Source organism: Fringilla coelebs (genome assembly GCF_963513975.1).
Source record: "Fringilla coelebs genome assembly, chromosome: 5".
Classification (NCBI taxonomy): domain Eukaryota; kingdom Metazoa; phylum Chordata; class Aves; order Passeriformes; family Fringillidae; genus Fringilla; species Fringilla coelebs.
This window is the reverse complement of record NC_140033.1, coordinates 49,674,844-49,699,744: the sequence shown is the minus strand read 5'-3', so window position 1 is coordinate 49,699,744 and position 24,901 is coordinate 49,674,844. Positions and strand designations below refer to the sequence as shown.

Below are 24,901 nucleotides of genomic sequence, written 5' to 3'. Positions count from 1 at the left end.
GTGCCGACTGTCCCTTCTGTGATGGGTGTTCGCTGGCTGGGGGAAATGAATTGGTGATGGCTGCCCATCCCTAATAGGATTTATACTCCCAGAGCTGAAATCACCCACACATGCAAGGCTAATGCTGTCACTTGCCAGCCATCTCAAAAAAAAAACCAAACCAAAAAAAAAAAAAAAAAAAAAAAAGCAGTCATGGACTCAATGCAAGTTAAATCATGGCTGTCAAATTCTTCATAGGGACGTAGAAGCTGGGGATTCTCTCCAAGCCCAGTTCTCTGCTAGGGACCCTTGACTGTCTTGAAGAACAGTCTTATCAGAGAGCAGCTTCATCCTGGACCCACAGAGATGGGGATGCTGTTGTCTCCCCAGTGTGTTTATATGATATTGCTGTCATCGAGGTGGAGCCTTTCTGGGTCCTCAAGGACTTGTGCTGGTGCGGTGTTGTGTCTGCCACAAAATGATCTCCCTCGTGTCGTGAGAACTTCCCTTGCTGTATCGTTGTCTTCCTCCTATGTCCTCATTCCTTTCCCTCAATACTTCTACAATACTCTAGAGGCACTTCTGAATCCAGCTGACCTCTGGCTGTCTTTACTCATCCTTCTAGCCGAGTTTGCATTGGTGAAAATTCCCCTTCAGTTATGCTGTCTCTGCCTGAGCTCTGACATATCCTCTATCTTAGCCTTAAAACTCAAAATTAGGGTGACCCTTTCCCATGGAAACCCTCTCTGGTGCTGGCTAGGCAGCAGATCAGAACGTAGGGCAGACTGTTGTGCCACAAGTGCTCAGAAGAGGCGGCGGCAATTTGACAGAGCCACTTCTCACCTTCTCCCCAGCGAGCTGCCCAGTGTGCCCATACGATAGATGGCAGTTGGAGAGGTGTTGGCACCGAAGCTTGTTTGTAATGTGCTGCTTTTCCAAATTCCCTTGAAATGTCGAGGAAGAGTGTACTCTAATTCTGCTTCCTTTGACCTTTTGCTCCCTCTTGACCGCAAAGAGTGAGGTCCCACGGTAGAGTTTCAGCATGTTTGTATTGGTGCGACTCAGTCAGGGGAGAGGGGGTCGGTGATATTATGGTTTGGCTTGGCTTTGTTTTCCTTTCCAAGGACGGGCCCGACGTGGAAGAAGGCAGGGAAAAGTTGAATTGAGAAAAGATAGCTTCTGCGGTTAGGGTGCACGACCGGGAGTCAGCAGACGCAGGTTCTATTTCTGGCACCGCAGCAAAACTTCCTGATGTCGCTGGGCAAGGCAGCTCCCGCATCCCCACCTCGCCTCCCTCCCGCCGAGCAGAGCGCGCTCCCGCCCTCGCTGGCCCCCCGGGGCGCGGGAGAGATGCGGAGGGGGCGGCTCTGCCGCGGGGCTGCGGGCGGCACGGCGGCTCTGCCTCGGCCCCGCGGCATCCTCGGGGGGCACCGCCTGGCCCGGCACTCGCTCCCGCAGCCCGCTCGATTACCGCCCCGGCCCCATCCGCGGCGCCGCTTTGTGCGGGGGGCGGGGGGCGGCCGGGCCGTGCCCCGGGGGGCGGGCGGCCCGCGGCGGCGGCCCGGGGGGCGGGCGGGCGCGCCGGGGGAGGAGACAGGCGGTGAGGGCGGCACAAAAGGGGCTGCTGCAGCCCTGCCCGCTGCTGCCGGCGGGGCTCGGCTCGCCGCGGCTCCGCAGCGCAGCGCATCCTTTCCCGCGGCCGGGAGGAGGTGCCGGGCCGCTCCGCGGCAGAGAAGGAGAAGGCGGAGGAAGGCGGCGGGGGGCTGCGGGCTCCGGGCTCGCCTCTCGCCTCGCCTCGCCTCGCCGCGGCCGGCGCCGAGCCATGCCGGGGGGCGGCGGGCGGGCTGGGGGCGAGCGGCAGCCTCGCCCCGCCGGGGGCCCGGCGGGCACCGACACTGCGCCGGCCGGGGGTGAGTGAGCGAGCGGGCGGCGGGGCTGGGGCGGCGGGCAGGGCGCGCTCTGGGGGGAGCCGCCCCGGGGCTGCGGGCAGCGGCGGCGGGACCCCCATCGGTCCGTCCCCCCCGCCGCTGTCGCCACCTGCAAGTTGTGCCTCGGCCCGGGGGTGCGGCGTCATCCCCTGCGAGCGCTGCCGGAGAGGCTTCCCCCACCGAGCCCCCACCTTCGCGCTCCTTATTTATTTATATTAGAGCTATTTTTTTATTCTCTCTCTCCCCCCCCCCCCCCCCCCTCCTCCCCACCCCCCCCCATAATCCCGGCATCCCCTGCTAGGGAGCATCGGCTGTGGGGAGGAGGGAGGTGATGCTGCCAGCCCCCTGCCCGCAGCGGAGGGCTCGCCGGGGATGGAGGCACCCTCCCTCCGGCCGGGGCACTGCAGCGAAGGCCCATCTGCTGCCCGGGCTCGGCTTGCGAGGAGGGCACGGGCTGGGGATGCGTGCCAAGCCTGCAGCAAGCGAGAAGGAGTAACAGGAGTGCGTGCGTGGGAGGGAAAACATCCATACAAATAAATGTGTATCGTCAAACGTCCCCTGTGCCCTGCTCTGTCTCCATGTCAGATGGCTGCAGTTCCCCTGCTCGGGGCTGGCCGCAGAGGGACGCGGGCACCCAAGTTCTCTCCGTTCGTGCGGGGCTCTCGGGCTGTTTGTGGGCTGGAATAGCTGTGTGTCCTGCCGGAGTGACACAGCCTGGTGTGCCTCAGTCCTTGCGAGAGTTTTGCTCCCTGGGCGAGGGTGACAGGGTTGGTGGGGAACACGGCATCTGCTGCCGCTCTAGAGTTCCTCAGGCAGCTCGGTAAGGGAGGGAGCTTGGCGCGGGATGGAGAGAGGCTTCTCTCAGTGCCTCAGCTCGTGGTTTTCCTTCGGGGATTTCCACTTGCTGTGTTTCCTCCAGCCGCGCCTGGGTCGCACGGGAACCCCGCCTATTTCCCAGAAATTATACTGGGGTCTTGCATTTTTCCTTTGCACTCTAGGACAGGACATCGGGTCAGGAGCGTGCCTGCCCCGTCTCCAGAGCTGAATACCTCTCCTCCTATAGAACAGACCTCCAGTTAATTCCAAATCTCTCTTCTTGAGTGGGAAGTTCAAGCCTGTGAAAACACTTGGTGGCACCCCTGCTAACAAATATGACTTGAGTCACCAGGAACCCCCAAGCCTGTGCCAACTGAATTTCAAATTTCTGCATGCTCTTGCCCCTGTGTCCCTCACCTTGGCAGGGTGTGAGTCAGCAGGAACTTTTCAAGTTCCTTCCCCAAAGGGGGTCTCTTGTGGGCTGTGGGTCCCTCCTGCAGCAGTGATGTTTAAGTCCAGCTGGCACCTGTGATTTAGGAAGCGCTTGCAAGTTCCTGTTGCTGCAGCCTGGCTGCTGCCAACTTCTCAGAGAAGGGCAGAAATCGAGCAGGATCTACCGTTCATTGCTTGACCCTCAGGCAGTGGAGAGACATTTGAGGGGAGGACAGATTGTGGGTGTCCCTACACTCCAGCAAACCTCCAGTTTCTAAAGCCCCCCTAAACAGAGCTCTAACACCTGTACAAGTGCTGGGAATGTGTCTTCCAAGCTAGAGCGGGAGAAGAGGAGTCCTTTGAGCTATTCCTGGGGAGGGAGTCTCCAGCCTGCCTTTAGCACTATAAAACAAGCAATGAATGAACGCCATGGCAAACTGCAGAAGAGGAGTGAAGCTGTGGCTCCTCTACTGCATGTCGTAAAAGTCCCTCAAAGATTTACAGCTCCTCTATGCTCTCAGGTGATTTTGCATTAGGGGTAAGAAATCCAATGCAAGGTATAGCATTCCTCCCTGGAGGACTCAGTTTTACCTGCATAGCTTGTTCATTAATGCCCTGGATATTGCAATTATATCCTTAGGAGAGGGGATGCATTCAAGCTAGCTGCAGGTGTGTTTTCTTGCCCAGTTCCTAATTTGGTGGCCCAACTGCTGCCTTTTGTCTAGTATACTTTTGGTCTTAGGTGCTGCTGTGGCTCACCTCCATTGGAAGTGCTTTCCACACTCTTGTTTCCAAAGTGGTTTTGGTGGCCGAGTTGCCTGCCTGCTTTTGTCCCTCCCTGAAAATGTTGATAAGATTGGAAAAAAATTGCCTCTGTGGCACGCAAGGATTGCCTTAGCAAGGAGGTTGAGAAGAGCAGGTGGGAAATAGGGTACTTGCAGGAATGTTAGCTTCAGTAGATGCTCACAGCTGTGAGCTTACCTGGAGCAGTTGTGCCCAACATGAGACAGGGATAGCTGGTCTGGAGGCTTGCTGGGGCTGCACAGAGCCCCTTGAACCTTGGCCAGGCACATGACAGGCCCAGACACTCGGTGTGTTTGCCTGAGGAGCGTACCTGTGAGGTTTGTGTACTTGTGGGCTTCCTGTGTGCCTTGTGTTTACCTTTCTCCTCCTTCTCCCACGCACATCTGGCTAAGTGCTGTGTGACACTGGGGCCTGCCAGATTGGTGTAACATGCTTACTGCATGCCTTTGAGGGATGCTTGTGTGACAAACGTGGGTGGCTGTTTGCTGGGTGCATGTAGCAATGCACACGGGTCCTGCTGGATGCACTTACCATGGAACACTGGCACTTTTGCTGCCTTTTATGGCTGCAGTAAAGGTAGAGCCTGTAAGGAGTCGTGGGTATGGCAGTTGTTTAGGGCGGTGCATGTAGATGTTGTTGTGCATGTTCACTAGTGAAGGGCACCTTAGGTTGGACCTTGGTTTCTCTCTGTCCCACCCCTTGCTTTGACCTGTCAGCAAGCAGAGATAAACTCTGTCTCGTGGAAGGGTTTATAGCTGAGTTTTCAGTTTGCCGTGTCTGAGCCTCCTCCTCTCTTGAGAACAGCATCTTTAAGGCGCATCTGCTATCACAAATTGTCACCCCTACACCCCCCAGCCTCTGTGCTGGATCATAAAGGTGGAGGAAGGAGGTGGGAGAGTTTGCTGATGGATAGATGGGGCAAGCTGGGCCACCGTTCATTCCTAAGGGCCGATGAGACTTTAGGTGGGGTTAGTTGCTCTGAAATGAGCCCTTTGTACATTGTTGGAGTCTGTGACCCAATCAGTGGGATGTAGCTGGAGGAGGTGGTGCTAACGAAGACTGGTACAGCTGTCAGTAACTCTGGCAGAGAGGAGGGCGTACTGACTGGCACAAGAGATGTCTTCATGACTTTAGGTCAAGTGGAGGTGCCTCAGAGGGCTGGTTCATGTTACCAGCCCTGACTACAGAAGCAGAAAAGTGTGGGTAGTTGTGCCCACGTGTTTTCTGCTACTGTCACCCATCAGTTCTGCACAAAAGGTCAGGCTGCACTTCACTAGCACAAAATGCCATCAGGACACTACAATGAAACATTACAGTAGGATCTGAAATCTGGGGAAGGTAGGCACGTGGGGCAGTGCAATCTAGGGGGATGTGGGGAGAGTCTTAGGAATGCCTGCTGTTCCCAACCCTGGCTGTTCTTGGAAAGGTGGTGACATATCTGCAGTGCACATGTGAACTGTGCTGTCAAGTCAGTGATGCAGGCTGGCCTTGAGGAGCCATGACAGAGCTGCGTGGAGGGGCCAAGCCTGGCATTGTGGGCAGTTTTGGGTCGGGTTAGGGGTGCTTTGATAGCATTAGGTGAGTTTCTGGCAGGGACTGGGCTGTGCCACAGTAGCAGTGCTGGTGGGGTGCCAGGACCAGCTGCTTGTGCTGGGGACCAGGGCAGAGTTGCTGTCACAGAGCTGGTGAGTTCCCCCTTCTCCAGGGGAAGGTGAAGAGAAATGCTGTGTGCTGGAGCAGTGGAGTAGGATTTACAAAAGCACTCTATGCCTGCATCCCTGTGGAATAAACTCCGGCTGCATATCTGAGAAAGGCAGAAACATGATTTGTTTGCCTTTTTTTGGACTTCTTTGTGTTCCTTGGCATGGAGACCCTTTACTTCCTGAAGCTCTTCCTGAAGTACAACAGGTACCTCCTGCTCTTCAGATCTCTGAACATTTGTAGCAGGGTGGGTGTATTTTTGTGCTGAGAAACTTGCTCAGTAGAGCTGATAGGTGGAAAGAAGTGCAGCAGTGCACTTGGAGGTTTCATCAGGCAGGCTGAAGGGAGCTGGCTGCCTTACAAACGACAAGGGCTTGTCCTAGAGTGATGGTTTTGGAAGTGATTATTACCTGGTTTAGGACAGCAAGAGTTATGTGAGCTGCTCACTCTTGAGGCCTTGGCCTTTTGTACCGAGTTAACCCCCCCTTGCTGAACAGGCAGCTTGATGACCTCAGCTAAGGTTCCTTGTTTCCCCACCAAGGGGAGTGCCCAGGTCTGTATCTAAATGGGCTTTTTCCAAAACATCAGCCATGGCTGTGGGGTATGACCACACTGAGCATTGCCAGAAGTCTTTTTCAGCCTGTAGTGTTCAAATTGCAAGCAGGAGGAGAGGTGAGGAGAACTGGATGTGGCTGACTGGGAGAGAGAAAAGCAGAGGGGGCTTCTCCTCTTTCTGATTATCGTCTCTGTCTTGCATTTTGACAGAATTTCTCTCCAAGGACCTTGAAGCAATGTATTAAGCTTCTTTTAATTAGGTAAGCCCTTACCTAGAGTAGAAAAGTCTCTCTTATTTCCCACACCACACAGGGAAACTGAGGCATGGAGCAAGGCTGTGCTGTGCCCAGTGGGAAACGTAGGGGCTTGTCAGGAGAGCAGCAACCAAAGTGCCACGCTCCCTGTACTTGCTTTGCTGCTGACTGTCTTGGAAATCCTGGGGAACAGCTGGGTGGGGTGCCGAGCCAGAGGTTATCCATAACTTTCTAGTCATCCCTTGGGTTCTGCAGCTCTTGTCACCACAGAGATCACCTCCTTCTTGATCTGCTGCCTAATCTATAATCCCAGCTCCCTGCTGCCTTTCCCTCAGAGAGTCCTTCTCCCCTCGGTGTGTAAATCTATACAGGTTGGGCCGGGGTTAGAGGACAGACTCAAACTCCACGCTCTCTTCAAGGCTTGGGGGTAATTTTTAGCTTGGGATATTGCTGCGTGTCTCCTGCATGAGGGTGAAGCTGCGGCAGGCAGGTTTGGAGCACAGCTGAGACACCGATGCAAATCAGCCCCGCTGCACAGCGGCTCGCAGCTGTGACACCTGGGGGCTAAGCACAGGTATCCCCTGGCTCGACGTGCAGATACGGGACAGACAGACAGCACGGCAAAGAGTCCCGAAAGGGAGTCTCCCTCCTAGATGCTGAGCCCTTTAAGAAGGGGAAGGTAGGCTAGAGCCATGAGATTTTAAGCTGGTTGCGCTGAGGCTGAAGAAAGGGCTACGGTACAGTTCTTCCTTCCTCTAACACAGACCCTTCTAGCTGGGCAGCAGCGAAAAGGAGAAGGATGGAGGCCTGTGCAGGCTGAGCAGGGACGGATCTTGGAGGCTGCAGCAGCTAGGAAAGGTAGGGTTTTGGAAGAAGGATTTGGCTGTAGGGGCTGAGAGTGCATGGTGCTCACTGTGTGTGAGGAAGTTGTGTTCTTGTGGCGCGAGGGCTGGCTCTGAGGCAGAGCAAAGGGCAGGGTAAATGAGGAGAACAGTGCCCTGGAGTGATCAGCGTGAGCTGCACTCTGTTGCTTAATGACCCCATTTCCAAGGGAAACTTTGGAAGCCCTGATATTCAAGGAAGCAGGATCTCCCGAAGGCAGAAGATTGGGGCAGCAGTACTGACCGTATTTCTCTCTGCTTTCAGCTCAGCCTTCCTTGTATGTTATTTGTGTTAGCAAAACTCCTCTTTCTTTACCATTCCAGAGGTTTTTGTTCCCTCTACTCCTTCCCACCTGCCCCAGCTGTCCTTTCTTCCCTGCCTCACCGTGCCAATGCTGTCCAGCTGCAGCTTTTGCCAGCTAATCCGATCCTTGGAGGCAAGACCTACTGAGCAGCCTTGCTTGAAGGGGACACGATTTTCTACACTTGCTCCTGGGGCCATGTGAGGTCTCTGGAGAAGAGGTGGATTAAAGGAGCCGCTGTTTCCCCATCAGCCCTGTGTCCCCAAATACCTCCTCCCGTGCCGTTGCTTGGTGCAGGCCTGGCTGTGAGCAAGTGGCCAGCGTGCTCTCGGATATGTGCTACTGGCACAAAGCCTCTGTGGCCTCAGAATCCCTATCTAGCAGCAGCTTCTAGAGGAAGGGTTGACCACACCTGCATTCAGCTTGGCCGGGGGTAGGATGGGATTGCTTTTGCATAATTTAGCAGTCCCTTGAATTATTTATAGTGCAGTTGTGCTCTGGAACAGAGTCTTCTCGCTTCCCCTGAGCACTGGGGGGGAGGGAAGGGGAGTTTGTCAGGCATCCAGAGTCTATCACTTAGTGATGAGGAAGTGCTGTGGGCTTCCTTTTTGCCTGTGTTTGTTTGCATATGGCTCTGTGCAGCCCTGAAAATGCAGTTCTAGTTTCTGTACCACTCAGGTGTGGGATACTGCTGAGCATCTCTGTGGCTAGGGTTGTGCGAGAGGTTCCTGAGTTCAGAGCCTTGTCTTTGCAGTAAAGAGACTGTGTCAAGCTGGAGACAGTGAATCTGGTGCTTGGATTTGGTCCCTCACTCAATTACAGTGCTGGAATCTTCTGGACTGTTCTCTAAAATATTTAGATGCTTGAAAGCATTTTTCTTCTTTCAAAGGCCCATCTTGTCTTGCCAGAGCGTTTTTTAGATTTGTCATGACACGGTCCATTGGACTTTGCACAAGATCATCAGGACCTGAGCACTGGGTGGACCAGGTGGTTGGATAGCAAAACATACAGCTGAAATTCCCATCACTTCTCAGTGATTAAACCCCGAAGAGAAGCTGACTGGAGCAGTTTGTTACAGGCTCTTGCAGTCTTGCAGCAGTGGAACATCATGAAGATGAGCTGGGTAGCCCAGCTATGTGCGAGTTTGATGCCCTTTGTCCCTCTGCCTCACTGTGGCAGGTTGCTGCTCCACACAGGTGGGCTGTCCTGCTTCTGCCCTGCTTGTCCTGTTGACTTCAGCATGACCACAGCTCCCCTCCTGCCCTGCATGTCCTTCTTGTTCAAAACTGATTTTCAAAATGTGCTTACACATAAATTGTCTTTCTCCTTTCCTTCCTTTTTGACCTGTTTGTGGCAGCTGACTTCTGAGAAACACAGTTCAATATAAATGTTTGTGTAACTGAAGACCTGAAAGGGGAGGAAGAGGGCTGAGGGTGGAGAAAGAAACTGTAATCAAGTGATTGTGGTAGTAAACTGCTCTGTCTGTTGTGCAGTTGAGCAGAAATGCTCAGCTTCCCTGATTTTATTTGCACGCTGTTCACTTGTGGCTTTTGTGTTTGGGGCAGGGTTGGGCAGATAATAACTGTATGTTCCCTGAACAAGCTGTGCTGTCCCATCTTGCCCTGGCCTGGTTCTTGGACTCATCAGCCTGAAAAGAACCCATTCTTTCATCAGATGGTTTTACCTCTTGTCAGGGGCATCACCATCTGGCTAAACACAAAATTCCTCCTCATCCTTCTCAAGAAATAAGGCATCCTAAAGGAAGAATGTGAAGACAAGTGATCCCCAAATCTGTGTGATGTCCAGGATGGTATTTGATTTTGCTGATGAAGACAAACTTTGTCCTTCTTTCCCCGTAGACCTGCTCCTAGTTCTTTCTGCTTGGATTAATCTGGAGATCAGGGTACTGCTTTGCTGAGTGAAAGGGAATGTTTGTGCAGAAATAGTAAACATATTGTTGGGACCCAGGCCTGCTGCAATGCCTGTAAACAAGGTCCAGTTGTCTGTGGGAGGCAGAAGAGAGATTTATGTGACCCTGAGTTAAGTGCATTAGGAAGCTTTTGATTTCATTCTGGGAAACTGCCCCTTTTCGTGGTGCCATATGCCTGTTATCGGCATAGAGCTGTGACTGCAGGATTGATTCGTGGGGATTAAATCCGAGGGGCTGCAGTGCTGCAGTCAGGATAACATAAGCAGGAGGTTGTCTCTGCAGGCCAGAGCCCCTGAGCTCATGCCCTTTGTCCACCCCAGAGGTGGGAGTCTGGGCTGACTTTTTCCTGCCTCGGGGCAAGGCACTGAAGAGCTCTCTGCCTATCAGCCCTTTCTGTCCGAAAATAATAACAAAGTGAAGTGGCAGCGGGGGATCCAGGCAGCACTGTGTCGAGGTCTTGCCTAAGTCTTGAAAGAGGAAATGAAGAACAAAGGCAGAAGAGACAAATAAATAAGGGTCTGTTCGTGGTCCAAGAAAAATTCTCATGGGCTTGTGTAACATTCTCGGGAAGATGTGACACTCCCTGGGCTGGAGTTAGTTTTTGAGAGATGAAATGAAAGGAAAGGGGGGAAAAAAGGCGAGAGAGTGAGCAGCGGGGGTTGGGGAAGGGGAGGAGAGAAGGAGGGAGAGACATCCTAGAGAAACCTCTCCGCATGGAGTCAGGTTTCTGCGTTTGTTCCTGGTGAAGAGGGGTTAATGCTCTTTGCATGGGATTGGCTGGTCACCAGACATTCAGAGTGGAGGGGGATCCGGGGGCTGCCAAGCAGGACCCCTGTGGCCTGAAAAGGAGGGGAGGAGGGGAAGGAAGAGGCTCTTCCAAACAGCAATAGACCGGCTACTGTGGGAAAGTGAGCACACTGCCAAACCCCAAGTAGTTGGTGATGGATGGGGGAGGAAGGAGGGTGGGGATGGAGGGCCAGCTCTTCTCCTGGCCACTAGGATCTTGCTGCTATTCCATGGCTTCTCTTTATTTATTGTCTTCCTGGGGTTTAATTATTCTGCTCCTTGATCCATCTTGGAGACCCTTTATCCTGGGGATGCACAAACAACTGCCACCCGCTTCAAAAATAGCTGGAGTTAGCGTGGTTTCTCCTGCCTGCGTGGGTCTGTGTGCTTCACCCATCACCATGGCATCAAGTGTTTCTTGCCTCTTTCCTCTTTTAAGTGCCTTGCTCTGGGCTCACAGGGCACGCACTTCACCTTGCTCTGGGCTCTTCAGCCTGCATCTCCCTGTTGCCTGGGCTGTCACACAGTCCCTGCTTTCCTTTGCACAGGGTTTGTGTGCCTGATCTGGTGCGTCTGCCATGTGCTCTTTGCCCGTGGACCCACAGGTCTGAGGAGAATCTGGACTGTTCATCTTGTAGCTGTTCTCAGGATTTGTGGCTCGTACTCCACTTGCTTGACCTGCGTGGGGTGCCTGCCAGGATCTGCATTGGAAGCAGTTGCCTGCTGCTGCTGGTTCTTCCACTTCCTTCCTTGAGATGTGCTCCTTCTCTGATGCTTCTGGGAAGAATTAGTGAGCTCATGGTGGTTGAATGGGGGCCTTGCTGGATATTTGGTTAGATGAACAGTGGCTATAGGTCTGTAATTTTTGATTTTCTGAGGGTGTATCTACATCTACATGTTTTGATCAGAAGTGAACGGTGAAATAATTTAGAAAGTTTCTGCTGGTCATCTGCTTGTTCCCATGCCTAGGCGTTTTCTTCAAGTTTATTTTTAACCCAGTTAGATCTGCTGCTGATATGGCTGTAAAAGCAGGCTTTCCTGTGACTGACAACTTGAATTCATACAACTGACAAGTGAGGGACGGGTAAGCTGTGATGGTGGTGAGTGAGGGGGGAGAACCTCTGATACAACAGCCTGTGTTGTCACGTGCCTCACTTGAAGTCGCTGCAAGCTTTATTTAGTTTTGACCTGTCCCTCTTTGCAAGGCACCAAGGAACATCTTGCATGATTATTTGATTACCCCATGGTCTGTCTGAAGACATAAGTTGCTTTTTTGTCCTGTCCCTTTTCCCTTTCCTGTTCCTCATGATGGAGTGTCCCTTCCCTGTAAGGCACCAGAAGACCTAACCAGCTGTGTTTTGCAGTGGCAGACTGCTGTGCAGCTGGAGCAGTGAGCAGCAGCAGTCCTGTGCTTGTCTGGGAGAAGGGCCTGGCATCCTGGGCGAGTGCCATGAGCGGCGCCTCAGCTCGCCCTCTGATGTGCAGAGAGGCCCAGCCTTGCAGCCAAGAGGTGACATGAGCTCCAGGGCCATCCCAGCAGACCTCGTGGAAGCAGGTGTTTTGGGGAGGCAGTAAGCAGGGCTGAGGAAGAGTGCTGCCAGGATATCAGGCAGAAGTGAGGGAGAGAGGTGCCCCATCTCCTGTGGCGGAAAGAGCGCTCAGACTAGTGACGCTAGGAAATTGAAGGTGCAGCTTCTGAGAACCTCTGAAGGATTAGAGTGTGCAGAAGCATCTCTGAAGTGGTGGAAATTCCTATGGTGAGACTGGATTTAGCTGGAGAGAGAAGATTAGCTACAAGGGAGCCCAGCATATCTGAAGGCTACTGAGAAGAATATTTGATTGATTCCAGTGGAGTTGGAAATCCAGCATAGTTTCCTTTAGCATGCAGTACTGCACCCTTGTGACGTCCAAGTTCTTCTTGGATAAAATTAAATTGGTGTCTTGTAGGCCATTACTGGATTTCACTAGAGTTTTCTAGTCTTTTCTGAGATCTTCTTTTAAACTGGGAGTTGGAGAATTATATAATTATGCTGCTATTAGTAATATGGTAGCTACAGTAAGAACAGTATGTTTGAGTGGAGGGTTTTGCTGGACTCTGAAGGTGTTCAGATGTTGGTCTGTTCTGCTGACTTCTGGAAGCTCAGTCTTGAGACAAAATCCTGCCAAAGACCGCTTTATCTCCAGGTCCCACAGTGTTCTGTGTGGAGAGTTAAGAGCTGCTTTGTCCCACAGTGTGCAGCTGCCTTGCTATGGCTGGAGGTGTAGCATCTGAAATAACCAAGGCTTAGTCCCATGATGAGCAGGACAAGACACTTGAGAGAACAGTTGAAGGTCCATGGGAAGTGTGGATCCTGAATATACTGTGCTTGCAGAGGTGAAGAGGTAAGCAGATACAGCATGTAAAAAGCTGGAGGCTTTGTGTTGCATCCATCTTAGTTTCTGTGTGCAGCAGATAGTAGCTGCTGGTGTGGAGCACTTGGATCTCCTAGAGGAATGCATAAAAGAGACTTGGTTTGTTTGTTTGTTTTTTGGCTGTAGATGCTGCAGGTCTGTTGAGACTTAGCAAGGTCTTGCACACAGCCTGGAGGCTTGTGGTTGACATGTACATTGTGTACCTGTCCTCCCTGGGAAGGGGAAGGCAATGCCTTTCTTTGTGCTGTGCCGTCACCCTTCCCTGGCCAACCTCAAACCTTGGTTTTGTGTAGATCCACCCTTTAGCTCTCTTTTTTCTTCAGTCTGGTTTTCTTTCTGACTTGACAGGACGTATTAGTGGTGGGTGGATGGCAGCCCTGTGGGGCAAATGGCAGTCATGGTGGCAGCCTTTTGCGTGGTTACCTTACCCCTCTTCTTACCTGTCTGCAGAAATGGAGGGAAGGTGCGTAGGACACAGCCTTGCTGTCCCTCAGCCTGACCTTGCTTGGAGAGTGTCTGTGCTGGATGGCTCCATCCAGCTGTTTGGGCTGGCACCAAGTCAGTGGCACCTTGTGGTCAGTTGCCTTGGGGCTGCAGAGGAAACATGGAGTGTGAGGTATTGCTGTTTTGCATTTGTGCTGTGGGCAGCAGCTCTTGATGAAGGACACAGAAGAATGTTTTATTCTGTCCTTGGAACTTGCAGGGAAGCTGATACGGAGCTGCTTACATTGAAACCACCTTGTGCTGTGGCTGCCAGAGCTTCTTGCTGACGTCCTTGTAGCCTGCAGTCCCTGCAAACACCGTGGCATCCTTCATGTGAGAGATGCTGAGCCCTAGCTACCTTCTGGTACATCCTGCTTCTCTCAGATTTTCCTGCAATGTAGGATAATCTTCTTTTCCTACCCTTAAGAAAAGTGCAGTCTTGCTGTGCCTGAGCTTGTTGTAGTTGTTGACAAACACTAAGTTTTATGGTTTCTCCTTATGTGGATGTTTGCCGGACAAAAGTAACTTGAGCTTTTTAGAGTGTTTAGCGGTACTGTGGCTCTGATGCCTGCTTGGTTCCTGTGCTTGAGGATGGCAGGCAGACCTAGTACTCCAGAAATGTGGAGCCTGTTCCATTTGTCTCTAGCTGGAGCAGAGAGAGTTGGGCCCTCTGTGTGGAGTGGGGGGTGGAAGTCATACTGGGTTTTTAATCTGCCATGTGAAAGTGATTCTAATTTGAATTGCTGCTTTGTGTTGAAGTGTCTGAGGGATCTGCAAATATGTTACTGCATGGGTGTTATGGGATAACTTTAGGCAGAGGAGATGAGCATTATGGTATCGGGGAAAACCAGAAGCTTCTGCTCTGACTTGTTCTCCACCCCTTCGTTTTCCCTGTAACCATGGGAGAGGTCTAAGGAGTCTTGAGTCCCATGCCCTAACGAGATGGGGTAACAAGCCTGTATCCAGCAGCCTGTTGTGTGGCCTCTTGCCAGTGTTCTCCAGAAGAGAACATTGGGGCTGGTGAACTGCCAGCTCTTATCGGTGCATATCTTTCTCTCTGGGCTCTTGAAAAATAAGTATATTATTTCAGGATGGTATAAATCAACTGGTCACTAAAATGGTAACGGGTGCCTGGGGATAACTCATGTGCATAACACTTCTAGCTTTTCTCCTTTTTTGAAAGCACTTCCCCTGCATGGTAGAGGCAGAACTTCAAGCAAGGAAATATCAAAGGGGTCCCTTACAAAAAGAAGCTTTCAGCTTGTCTCTCCAGGACTGTGTTGCTGAAGCAGTTTATAACTGTGCACTTCCTAAAGAGCTTTGTCTTAATGGAGCTGACTGTCCATACTACTTCAGGCTTTTTCTTCTACTCGAGCATTAAAGCTTTTCTTGCTGCTGACAGCAACTTGATCACTCTCCCAGAGATCAAGTTGACTTTTTCCTCCTTCCTCAGTCAAAATTGTCAGAAGGGAAATACCTCTTCTTGCTGTTTGCTGTGTTCCTGGTCACTGATGGCTGCTTTGTGTTGGAGCAGCTGGGCTCCTCTGTGACAAACTGACGTCTCCCTGACTGGAACCTCCTTTCTCATTTCCACCATATGTAAATGTTTTGGATGGGGAGGGTGGGGAATCTTCCCTTGCTGGCCTTTGTCTCCAACTAGCTGCCACCAGACATGTCTTTCACTGCAGGGCTGATCAGAGGATATGGGAAGGGATACATGATTGATGGTATTTAGTGTCTTGGCTCACCCAAGGATGCATGAGTGTTCTCCACTCCCTGGCAGAAGAATCCCTGGCATGTGAGAATGAAGGTGGTTCCCAGGGAAGAGATTTTGAAGAGGACACACCTTGCTTCTTTTTTTTTCCCTCTTCCAGGAGGGGTTAGGAAATGGGTTTGTGTTCCCACTCCCTAACAAAACCAACTGAGCAGTGAAAATTGCCTCCTGGGCCGTGTCAGCAGGGAACAGCAGAGGGTAGTGCAGGGCCAGCTGGCTGTGCAGAGCAGCCAGGGAGGGCTGTGCACCCCGGCCCGGCTCAGGAGCCCAGGCAGCCCAGCCCTGCCCGGAGCTCCTTGGGCCGTGGCTGAAGAGCTGCAGAGCCACATGCTGAGCCTGACAGATACTGATGTATGCTAATGGCAAGTGAGGAAAATATGCTTTGCTTCCTAAAACCATGCGTCCTGCTATGTTGACACGGCGTGCTACATCTCAGAAAGCAGAGCAGTTTGTTGAATGTCAAGAGTTATGGCTTTTTGTCTGGGAATTTACTGCGGCATGCAGAGCATCACAGCCATCTGAGAAGGTGATGTGCCTTGTGTGATTCCTTCAGCACTTGCCTTCAGCCCTGGGCTGGCCCAGGGAAAGCTGGCTGCCCTGCATTTGTGTGTCCTGTAGGGACTGGAGCGAAACCAGCATTACCTGGCAGTCATTGGGATTGCTGTATTGGAGCAGGTCAGCTGTTCATCCTGCCCCGGTTTCAGCGTCTGAAAGAGCAGCCTGATGTCTGGAAGTAATGCCTTGGAGAAGTCACAGGACACCTGACTGGAGAAAGCTGTACTCGTTTACCAGTGAGGGACACTTTCTCTTGGCACCCAGTCACTGCTAATTTAGTGGGCGTTTGGCTTCCTTGTGCCCGTGTCTTCCCCCCACTTCGAGACAGACTGAAAACTGGTGATGTGCAAGGAAAAGGCACTGAATATTCCTCTATTTTACAAGTGATCTTGCTGCTTCTGCAAGACATTAACAGAGCCTCAAGAAAAAAACTATCATGGATGAAAGAGATGCTTATGGCATTTTCTGCAGCCCCTTGTTTTGCCCCCATGAAGAAAGCTTGACAGCAAGCCCCAAGGTTCTTTTATGGCTTTTAACAGAAGAACATCCAGCCCCTTAATAGCTGGGCCACTACAAAGGTGATGTCCAGAGCCAGCACCCTGCCCTGCCGCTGGCTTGTGTTGTGGCAAAGTATATCAAAACCCCTACTAAACATTAACCCATAGAATCGAGCTCTTTCCTTTTTCCTTGTTTATTTTTCTTTCAGTTTTTTCCCCTCCCATGGCCATGCTGTAACTTTTCCACCAGCTTGAGGCTGCAGTCCTTCAGTCAGAGCTTAATCTGGGGCTCCTTGCCCTGCCACCTGAGCACTGGGGACAATGTCAGTGGGTGGTGATTTCCACAAAAAATGTGACTGCCAAGCGTCCAGAAATGCTTTGCTGAGATGTAAGGTACAACTGTGGGCAACCCCTCTACCACAGTCCATGTCAGAGCCATCTGTGGAAAATCAGATATGGCAACTTTGGGCAGTTGCTATCTGTCTAAATGCTTGATGGCTTTTCACTTTAGTATTGAAGTCTCCTCAAGTTACTCAGTAACACACTTTGCTGTATTTTACCTAATACCCTCTGAAGTGGCAGGAGCTGGTTGGGTTCTTCTTCCCTCTGCCCCCACACCTGCCCACGTGTGGGGCAGCTCCCCCATGACCCCCAGGAGCAGGGAGTACCTCCAGTGAAGGCATTGCTGGCACGGCTGTGTGCCAAGTGGAACCTTTATAAGCGATGGTGCCTCTCAGGAACTTTGGCCCTGGAAGGGGGGACTGCACCAGGGAGAGAACGACCAGAATGGAGCGTGTGGAGGGGGTGAAGTGGTACATGTCACATCCGTGGGGATCTCTGCCTCTTTGTCTGTCACTGCAGGAAGGGTGTCCTGCTCCAGGACAGCCCCTGCCTTGAAAACTACTTTTGGATGACCTTTCTCCCATGCCCACTTTTGCCCCAACAGCAGGTGGTGAGCACCTTTTCTACCTTTCCTTGGTGAAGCACTGTGTGAGATTAGTTTTCTATTTTTTTCTTTTTTTTTTTTCCTTTTTTTTCTTTTTTGGTCCTTTTTCTGAATTGTAGTCTTCAATCACTTCTCTGCCTGACAGCAGCTGTATGTTCCCTGCCTGGGCTGGAGGAGGGGAGGTGGTGGAGGGGAGGATGAAGGCAATGTTTCATGTTGTTTGGAGGGAAGGACTCTGCACCACTGGCTTCTTCCTGGCCTGATGTGGATCCATCATGATGGCACAGTATTACCGGCAGAGACAGCTAGGCATTTATTTTTGTCACCTTGATCCAGATGTAGAAAAACCTCAGCATCTGCTCCACAGAAAGTGAAAAGCAAAATACAACATATGGAGATACAGTGGACTTGAGAATCACAGGTGGGAGAAGAGTAAATGTGACAGGATCTTAATTTTATTTTTGTTTTCCTGTCCTCCATTTAAACTTGGGTAGTATTTCCGGAGAACAAGGGTGTTTTTTTTGGGTGTGTGTTGTACAAACATTGCAAAGATCTGGAGAGTGTAGGCTGCCTCTGACTAATGATCTCGGTCCTTTAAAATTGCCTCTCTTGCTCTGGTCATGTTTCAACCATGCCCCCCCAGCTCTCTCACTCTTCCTGCTCTTTTCATTTTCTCCCAACCCTCTGGTGATGCACCTCTGAGGAGGTTTGCATTCATTTAATTTCCATCCCTGAACAGGGGCAAATCTTCCAAGTGTGGTGAGTTCACTAGATCATGAATTCCTGTTACTCTGGATTTCCTGTCTTTCTAGCCTATTGACAGTACCTTTTATGAGACTTTATGGATTTATGAGACCGATCTAGCAGAGGTTCAGCTTGGTGTAACCCAGCTGAAGCAAAAGGCCCATTGAAGATGGCAGGGGGTGGTGGGGGTGTAGTTCTTGGTGTCAAGTCTCTAAAGATACATGCTGAATTTGGACCAGCATGCCTACCTTCCCCAACCTGTTTATTCTAACAGTGGTAAACTTTCTGCACCTCAGTAACTATTGAATGTGACTTTCCTTTTCATGGCTCTTCCACAGGATGAAGATGAGACGCCATAAACTCTTTCTGACTCTCTGCATGGCTGGTCTCTGCCTCATCTCCTTCTTGCACTTCCTCAAGGCCCTTTCCTATGTCACCTTCCCCAGGGAGCTGGCTTCACTTAGTCCCAACCTCGTCTCCAGCTTTTTCTGGAACAATGCCCCCGTCACACCTCAGGTCAGCCCTGAGCCAGGGGGCGCAGAGTTCCTCCGCACACCCCTGTACTCCCACTCCCCTTTGCTCCAGCCCCTGTCTCCCAGCAGAGCCAGCGAAGAGCTGCACAAGGCTGAGTTCGTGCTGCCAGAAGACTCAACGGAATACTTTGTCCGTACCAAAGCCGGCGGCATTTGCTTTAAACCGGGCACCAAGGTGTTGGAGAAGCCACCCGCGGGAGGCCGGCAGGAGGAGCGAGCGGATGGCGCGGCCTCGGGGCGGCCGGCTCGGAAGCCGCTGAGCGCCGGCGGAGCCAGGCGGCGCAAGTGGGTGGAATGCGTGTGTCTGCCGGGCTGGCACGGCCCCAGCTGTGGGGTCCCCACCGTGGTCCAGTACTCCAACCTGCCCACCAAGGACCGCCTCGTGCCGCGGGAGATCCCCCGGCGGGTAATCAATGCCATCAACGTCAACCACGAGTTCGACCTGCTGGATGTCCGCTTCCATGAGCTGGGAGACGTGGTGGATGCTTTCGTGGTGTGCGAGTCCAACTTCACAGCCTACGGAGAGCCGCGGCCCCTCAAGTTCCGCGAGATGCTCCTCAACGGCTCCTTTGACTACATCCGCCACAAGGTGCTCTACGTTTTCCTGGACCACTTCCCGCCCGGCGGCCGCCAGGACGGCTGGATCGCTGACGATTACCTGCGCACCTTCCTCACCCGGGACGGCATCTCCCGCCTCCGCAACCTGCGTCCGGACGACGTCTTCATCATCGATGATGCTGATGAGATCCCGGCCCGTGATGGCGTGCTCTTCCTCAAGCTCTACGACGGCTGGACGGAGCCCTTCGCCTTTCACATGCGCAAGTCGCTCTATGGCTTCTTCTGGAAGCAACCAGGCACCTTGGAGGTGGTCTCGGGCTGCACCATGGGCATGCTCCAGGCCGTCTACGCTACCGACGGGATACGTTTGCGACGCCGCGATTACTACACCATGCCTGGCTTTCGGCAGTACGAGAACAGCACGGGACACATCCTGGTGCAGTGGTCGCTGGGCAGCCCCCTCCACTTTGCTGGCTGGCACTGCTCCTGGTGTTTCACCCCAGAGGGGATCTACTTCAAACTGGTGTCAGCCCAGAACGGGGACTTTCCCCGCTGGGGTGACTACGAGGATAAACGAGACCTCAATTATATCCGGGAGCTGATCCGGACTGGTGGCTGGTTTGATGGTACAATGCAGGAGTATCCCCCTGCTGACCCCAAGGAGCAGATGTATGCTCCCAAGTACCTGCTCAAGAACTACCAGCGGTTCCGCTACTTGTTGGAGAACCCCTACCGAAAGGCGGAGGGTGCTGGGTGAGGCCACTGGGTGGGAAATCGGAACTTCACAACAAAGGGAAAGAGTCGGGTGTTTTCATCTGTTCCTTTTCTTCTTTTGTTTCCTTTGTTTATGGGCAGGGTGTGCTGTTTTTCCGAGGTTTCTGCCATCCCTCACTTCCTGTTCTTCTTCCCTTCATCCCAGGGTGATGCCTGGGAACCCAAATTCCTCAGTCACATGAAGGGAGAGCTGGACAGGAGGAAGAGAGATGTTGAGGACCCGCTCTGTAGTAGCATAAAGACTTCCTTGCCTCTTCTGAGCCTCTCCTGCTGGCTGGAGAGAATCTCTGCCGCCAGCTGGCAGATTTTCCTCTGGGGGAGGCTGAGAGGATCCCATGGGGAGAGAGGGCAGCTGTTCCCATCCACCCTCATCCTTTGTGGATTGGAGCAAGCATAGATGCAAGCCTGGGCTGTTTAGTGAGCGTGTGAGTCAGCAGGCACAAACTCTTGTGAGTGGCTGTGTGTGCAGATGTGTGTCACTGGCATTTTTTGGATGAGTGAATGTGCAAAAGCATCTCAGTATGCTTTTTTTTTTTTTTTTTTTTTTTAAATACTGCTATATTCAAAGGATATTTTGGGGAAGGGGAATCCTTTGCTTCCAAGGTGTCCTTCTCAAGATGCAGCCCCTTGCACAGGCTTAATGCATTCTGCCCTGGCCTGGATCTTGCCCCAGTACTCTACCAATCCTGGAGCAGATAGCTAGGAAGCAGAGGAGAAAGCTGGGTTTGAGGGTTTCTTCTGGTCATTTTTCCCCCTGCCCCCACAACACTGCATGGACTTGTCCTACAGAAGCCAAAGTATCTTCCCTGCAGTACAGGCTTCTGTTGGGGCTGGGATAAGATGTGGGGGACTCAGTCAGATGGTGGGAGTGTATGTTTGCAAGTGCATGGTTGCCTGTGTGCATGAGTGCTCACATGCATGGGGTTGGTGTGCACCTGGGTGTTTATTACCAGTACTGGGGTGGGGGGAAGGAGGACATAGTGGGGCTTGGCTGTGTGTGCTTGCAGAGAATGGTGGGATCCAGAAGCTGTGATCTCAGTGTTGGCATGGATGATTTCTTGGGCAATTCATAGGAGAGGACCAGGGATGGTTCTGCATAGCAGTGCAACACTTGTGGGACTGTTGCATGCCTCTCTGGCTGCCTCTAGAGCCCCACAAGGCTGTGCCTGTGGCAGGGCTGCTGCTTGCAAGTGCTGGCTACTCCTTCTTACCTTGGGGTAATAAAGGGGAGAAGAGGAAAAGTAAAACTCTGATTGTTGTGCACAAACAAAGCCTGTCAAGGCACAGGGTCCGTCTCTCTGCCCTTAGGGTGTGAGGGGGCTCATGAAGAAACAAGCCATGGGCCAATTCTTCCTGGGGCCAAGAGGCTGTTTGGGGACCACAGTGCCATCCACAGTGTGTGCAGCCCACATCTGCAGCATGGGCCATGCAGACAGGACCATGGAGAGGAGAAGGGGTTTAGGAGTGTGCCAGTTGCCGCTGGTTGGGCTGGTGTCTGCTCAGGCATGGGCAGTGAGGATCTGGCCTGCTGTTGTATTGTTCAGCTCACTGAGGAGGCAGATTCTTGTCTCCACCCTTACCACCACCCTTCCTTAGCAGATGGCTTGACAGGGTGCCCAGAGCCTGGGTCGTAGTGGGCAGAGGGTGAAAATCATAATGAACTTGCTCATTTAGCCTTGCAGTGGAAAGACTGACTCATGTTCCAAGCAGAAATCATGGAGGAGGATAAAGAGGAAGGCGTTGGCACAAAGAAGTGTGGCCCTTCTGGCCAGCTGTTCTAAAGCAGGAGGGTTTTCATTGCCCTTAACTCCATCAGGGTTCCACGGTCCTGTGTTGCCCAGCACGTGCCACCCTTGTGCTTCATTCCTACCTGTGTCTCTCTCTTTTTTTCTTCCTATTCCCCTCTCTAGAGAAGAGAAAGTTGTCAACAAAACCAACTTGCTTGCCTAATAAGGCAGAGACTCTAATAAAAAGAAGATGAATGTCTTTTTCTGATCAAATGGAGATGCAGTTCACCTTAGCTCCCCCCACATGTTGTGTGCCATAATGCCTCTTTAGAAGAACTGAAGGAACCTCTTTCTTGTTTTCATTTTTGGTTTCTTTAAAATCACTGTTCTCAGTTCTGTTGTGTCTTCCCCACAGGCAGAGAAGCCCCTTTGGGAACTGGGTAGACAGACAAACTTTGCTAGGAGAATGCTTTTTCCCCAAAAGGAAGTTGTTGCTTTTTTTTAAGTCCAGACTTTTGATGTAGCAGGAGGAACTCCTGTCACAGTGCTGGGGTTTTGGTGCTGAGCAACTGTGTGGAGGTCTTAGGTGTAGAGAGATGGTAGAGAAATGGGGTCCCAGCTGAGAAAGGAGGAGCCTGTATTGAGCAGGATGAAAGCCAGCGCACTGAGGATGCGGCACGGGGAGAAGATGCTCTCCCCGGGGACTGCTGGAGGAGAGCGGGTTGTTAGCTCGTGCAATTCAGCAGCAGCACAGTATGGAAGGAAGAAGCCATTTCTCATTTTTACTCTGAGGAGGGAGCCTGAGGTCTGCTCTTGGACCTTTTGGCTTTGCTTTGGCTCAGTGATTATAACACAAGGTCATTGCCAGGCTTTGCTGGAGACAGAGGAGAAAGACAAGCCAGTCTTTGCATGGGTGCTTTGGCAGCACCAGAGCCCCACTTCAGCAGGAGCTGAAGTTCATGTGTGCTGGGGCTGCACCTCCTTATCTCCCACAGTGGGAGCAGCCTTTCCTCTGATATCAGCCCTTCCCGTGCACGGCCATCCTTGAGGAATTTTAGTGCACAGCAGTCAAGGTTTTCAGTGTTGAGGTGTGGCCCTTGTCTCTTGGGAGTTCAGTAAGCCCACAGCTGCAGTATCTGCTTCTCCCATTCCTGAACTACAGCCCATTGCTTTCCCTCCTCCATTATTTGCTCCACCATTCTCCTCTTCTCTCTGATTTGTCTCTCCCTTCTGCTCCCTTGGGCTGGAGAAGAAGGTGTTGCTGGAAAAGGAATGCTGGGGCTCTTGTGCAGAACTCCTGCCCTGCCTGCCTCCTGGACTTACTCACTTCCTTATTCTTAGGAAATTAAATTGAAACCAGACTTCTGTTGTAGTGGGAGGAAGGGGCTTTTCAGATGAAATGCGTTCTTTATTGTTTCTCTTTCTCAAGAATTGTTTAAGTATTTTTTGATTTAAGGCCAAACCAGTCAACGTCTAATTTGTCTGGCTAACTCTGTGTTTATTATCCTTAGGGAGCTAGAGTGCTTGTCATTAAAAATCTTCCTTCTTGTCCCTGGAGGGAACAGACACTACTAAGCTGGCTTTCACACAGTGAATTTCCAAGGTGGTGGCTTGCCCTCTGCTCAGCCTTGCCTGTGCTGCCTGCTGGGACCTCTGCAGCCAGCTCCAGGTGGGACAGCCACCTCTCCAGGCAGCTGCCACAAGAGGGAAGTCAAAAATAAATGTGTGTGTGAGGTGGTGAGAAAGGCAAAGCAGGAGGTGGGTTTGTGTCAGATCCTTGTTTCCCAGTGCTGGACTCTGAGGTGAGCACTAAAGCTTCTCCATTTTATCTGAACCAGGTTCTGAGATTTGAGAAGGGAAAGACCAAGAACCTTCTTTTGGCACTGAGGTGGAGCTGGGATCAGACTGTCAGAGCCTGATGACTGTGGGTTGTTGCAGCCCATGGGGGCAGTGGGCAGTGAATCCTGCTGTCTCTCTTGGAGGAAATACATTGCCAGCCTTTTTCTGCAGCCCTCTTCAGCCTTGTGCTTTTTCATTCCCAAAGCCTTTTTTACCTTCAGATTGGTAAAAAGCCGGGCCAGGAAACAGGTGAAGCAGTGTGTGACACACTGAAGCCTTGCACTTCTTTCTGTCTGTCTTTGTGCTTCCCACCTAGAAAGAGATTGTGTGCCTATGCATGGCTTTGGACTGGAGAATGCCTCTTCCTCTTTTGCCCCAAGGGAAAGAAAGGACATGGGCTTTGGTGCACTTGCAGCAGGTGAGATTCCTAAAGCAGAGGGAGTAGGGCAGGTTAGACCTATTTGCCCATCTGGGGGTAATGCCACAACCAAGTGACAGAAAAGACACAGTGACTTTGTGCCTGTGGTCGGTATGGAGGATGACTTGCTCAAGCCCACTCTTGCTGTTGCTTTCTCTAATCCTTGTGTCCTGCTGAGGTGTTGTGGTTGTGCTGCCCAGGCCAACCTACTCTGTGTCTCTGTGACAGGTGAACAAGGAAACAGAGTTGGCATGGAGGGAGAGTGTCAGAGCAGAATGGGTGTTCATTCCCCTCTGCCTGCCTTGCTGTTTCCTTGTGGGATAGTGTCCCTTCCCCTCCTCAGTGTCCCTGGGGCTGTGTCCCTGTGTCCCAGCTCGTGCCAGCAATCTCTGTGGCTGCTATGCCTCTGCACTGTGAAGATGCTGTCCAGGGTCACTCCTGGTTCCATTGGTGAACACTGGTGGTGGAGAGGGAAGGGACGGCTTGTCCTGGCTTCACTGACCTCTAACCTTGCTGAGAAAGGAGGGAAGTGAGTGGGAGAATGGATCCTGTATCCCTCCATCATTGTGTTCTCCCTACCCTCCCTAGTCCCCTGATTTCTGAGACATTGGACAAACTCACTCCTGTTATGGAAAGGGAAGGGGAGCTGGAGGGCAAGGGAGTGGCAGGAGGGGCTCAGATCCAGCATTGAGAAAGAAGAACTGTTTCTAATGCAATACACTGACATTTTAAAGCTTTGGGCACTACAGGTAATGGATGAAGAAGGGATCTGAAATACTCTAAGAATTCAAACAGCTGTTTTTTCCTGCCTGTGCGGATGATGATGCAGTGTCATCCTGGAGGTGGTCCAGTAGCACTTCTGAGCCTGGGGTCCACCTGGACCTACTGCTGGTGTTGCTCCTGGAGGGGCTCCAGGACATCCTGCTTTGGAAAAAGAATGCGTGGACTTGCCAAAAACTAAAAAGAAAAGAAAAAAATAAGAGCATCTGCAAAGCTCCTTTCAACTCTGTAATTTATAAACAGCAAGTAATAATGAACTTTTTGTAAGGATAAATCAAATGTACATTCTGAAATCATTTTCTCTGTAAATGGTTGGATTTCATTTCACCCTTAAAGGGATGCTTAAAAGGAGGAGATAATAATAAAAAAATTAAAAAATTTACAAAGTATGAAAAGAAACCAAGATGTGTGTGACAGCTTTTATTTCTGATTGCCTGGCCAAGGGAGCTGCTTGGAAAATGGAGTGAGGGAGCTTCCTATCTTGGCAGAACAC

The 24,901-nt window shown here is 51.8% G+C and overlaps 1 protein-coding gene across 1 annotated transcript; it reads left to right on the top strand.

Moving 5' to 3' along the window:
• The first annotated feature begins 1,638 nt into the window (after nt 1-1,638).
• Nucleotides 1,639-24,798, top strand: MGAT3 (beta-1,4-mannosyl-glycoprotein 4-beta-N-acetylglucosaminyltransferase). The gene is made up of 2 exons (XM_084205607.1): nt 1,639-1,889; nt 18,118-24,798. The coding sequence occupies exon 2, from the start codon at nt 18,119-18,121 to the stop codon at nt 19,625-19,627; it is 1,509 nt and encodes a 502-aa protein (XP_084061733.1). The 5' UTR covers nt 1,639-1,889; nt 18,118; the 3' UTR covers nt 19,628-24,798.
• The last annotated feature ends 103 nt before the right edge of the window (nt 24,799-24,901 follow it).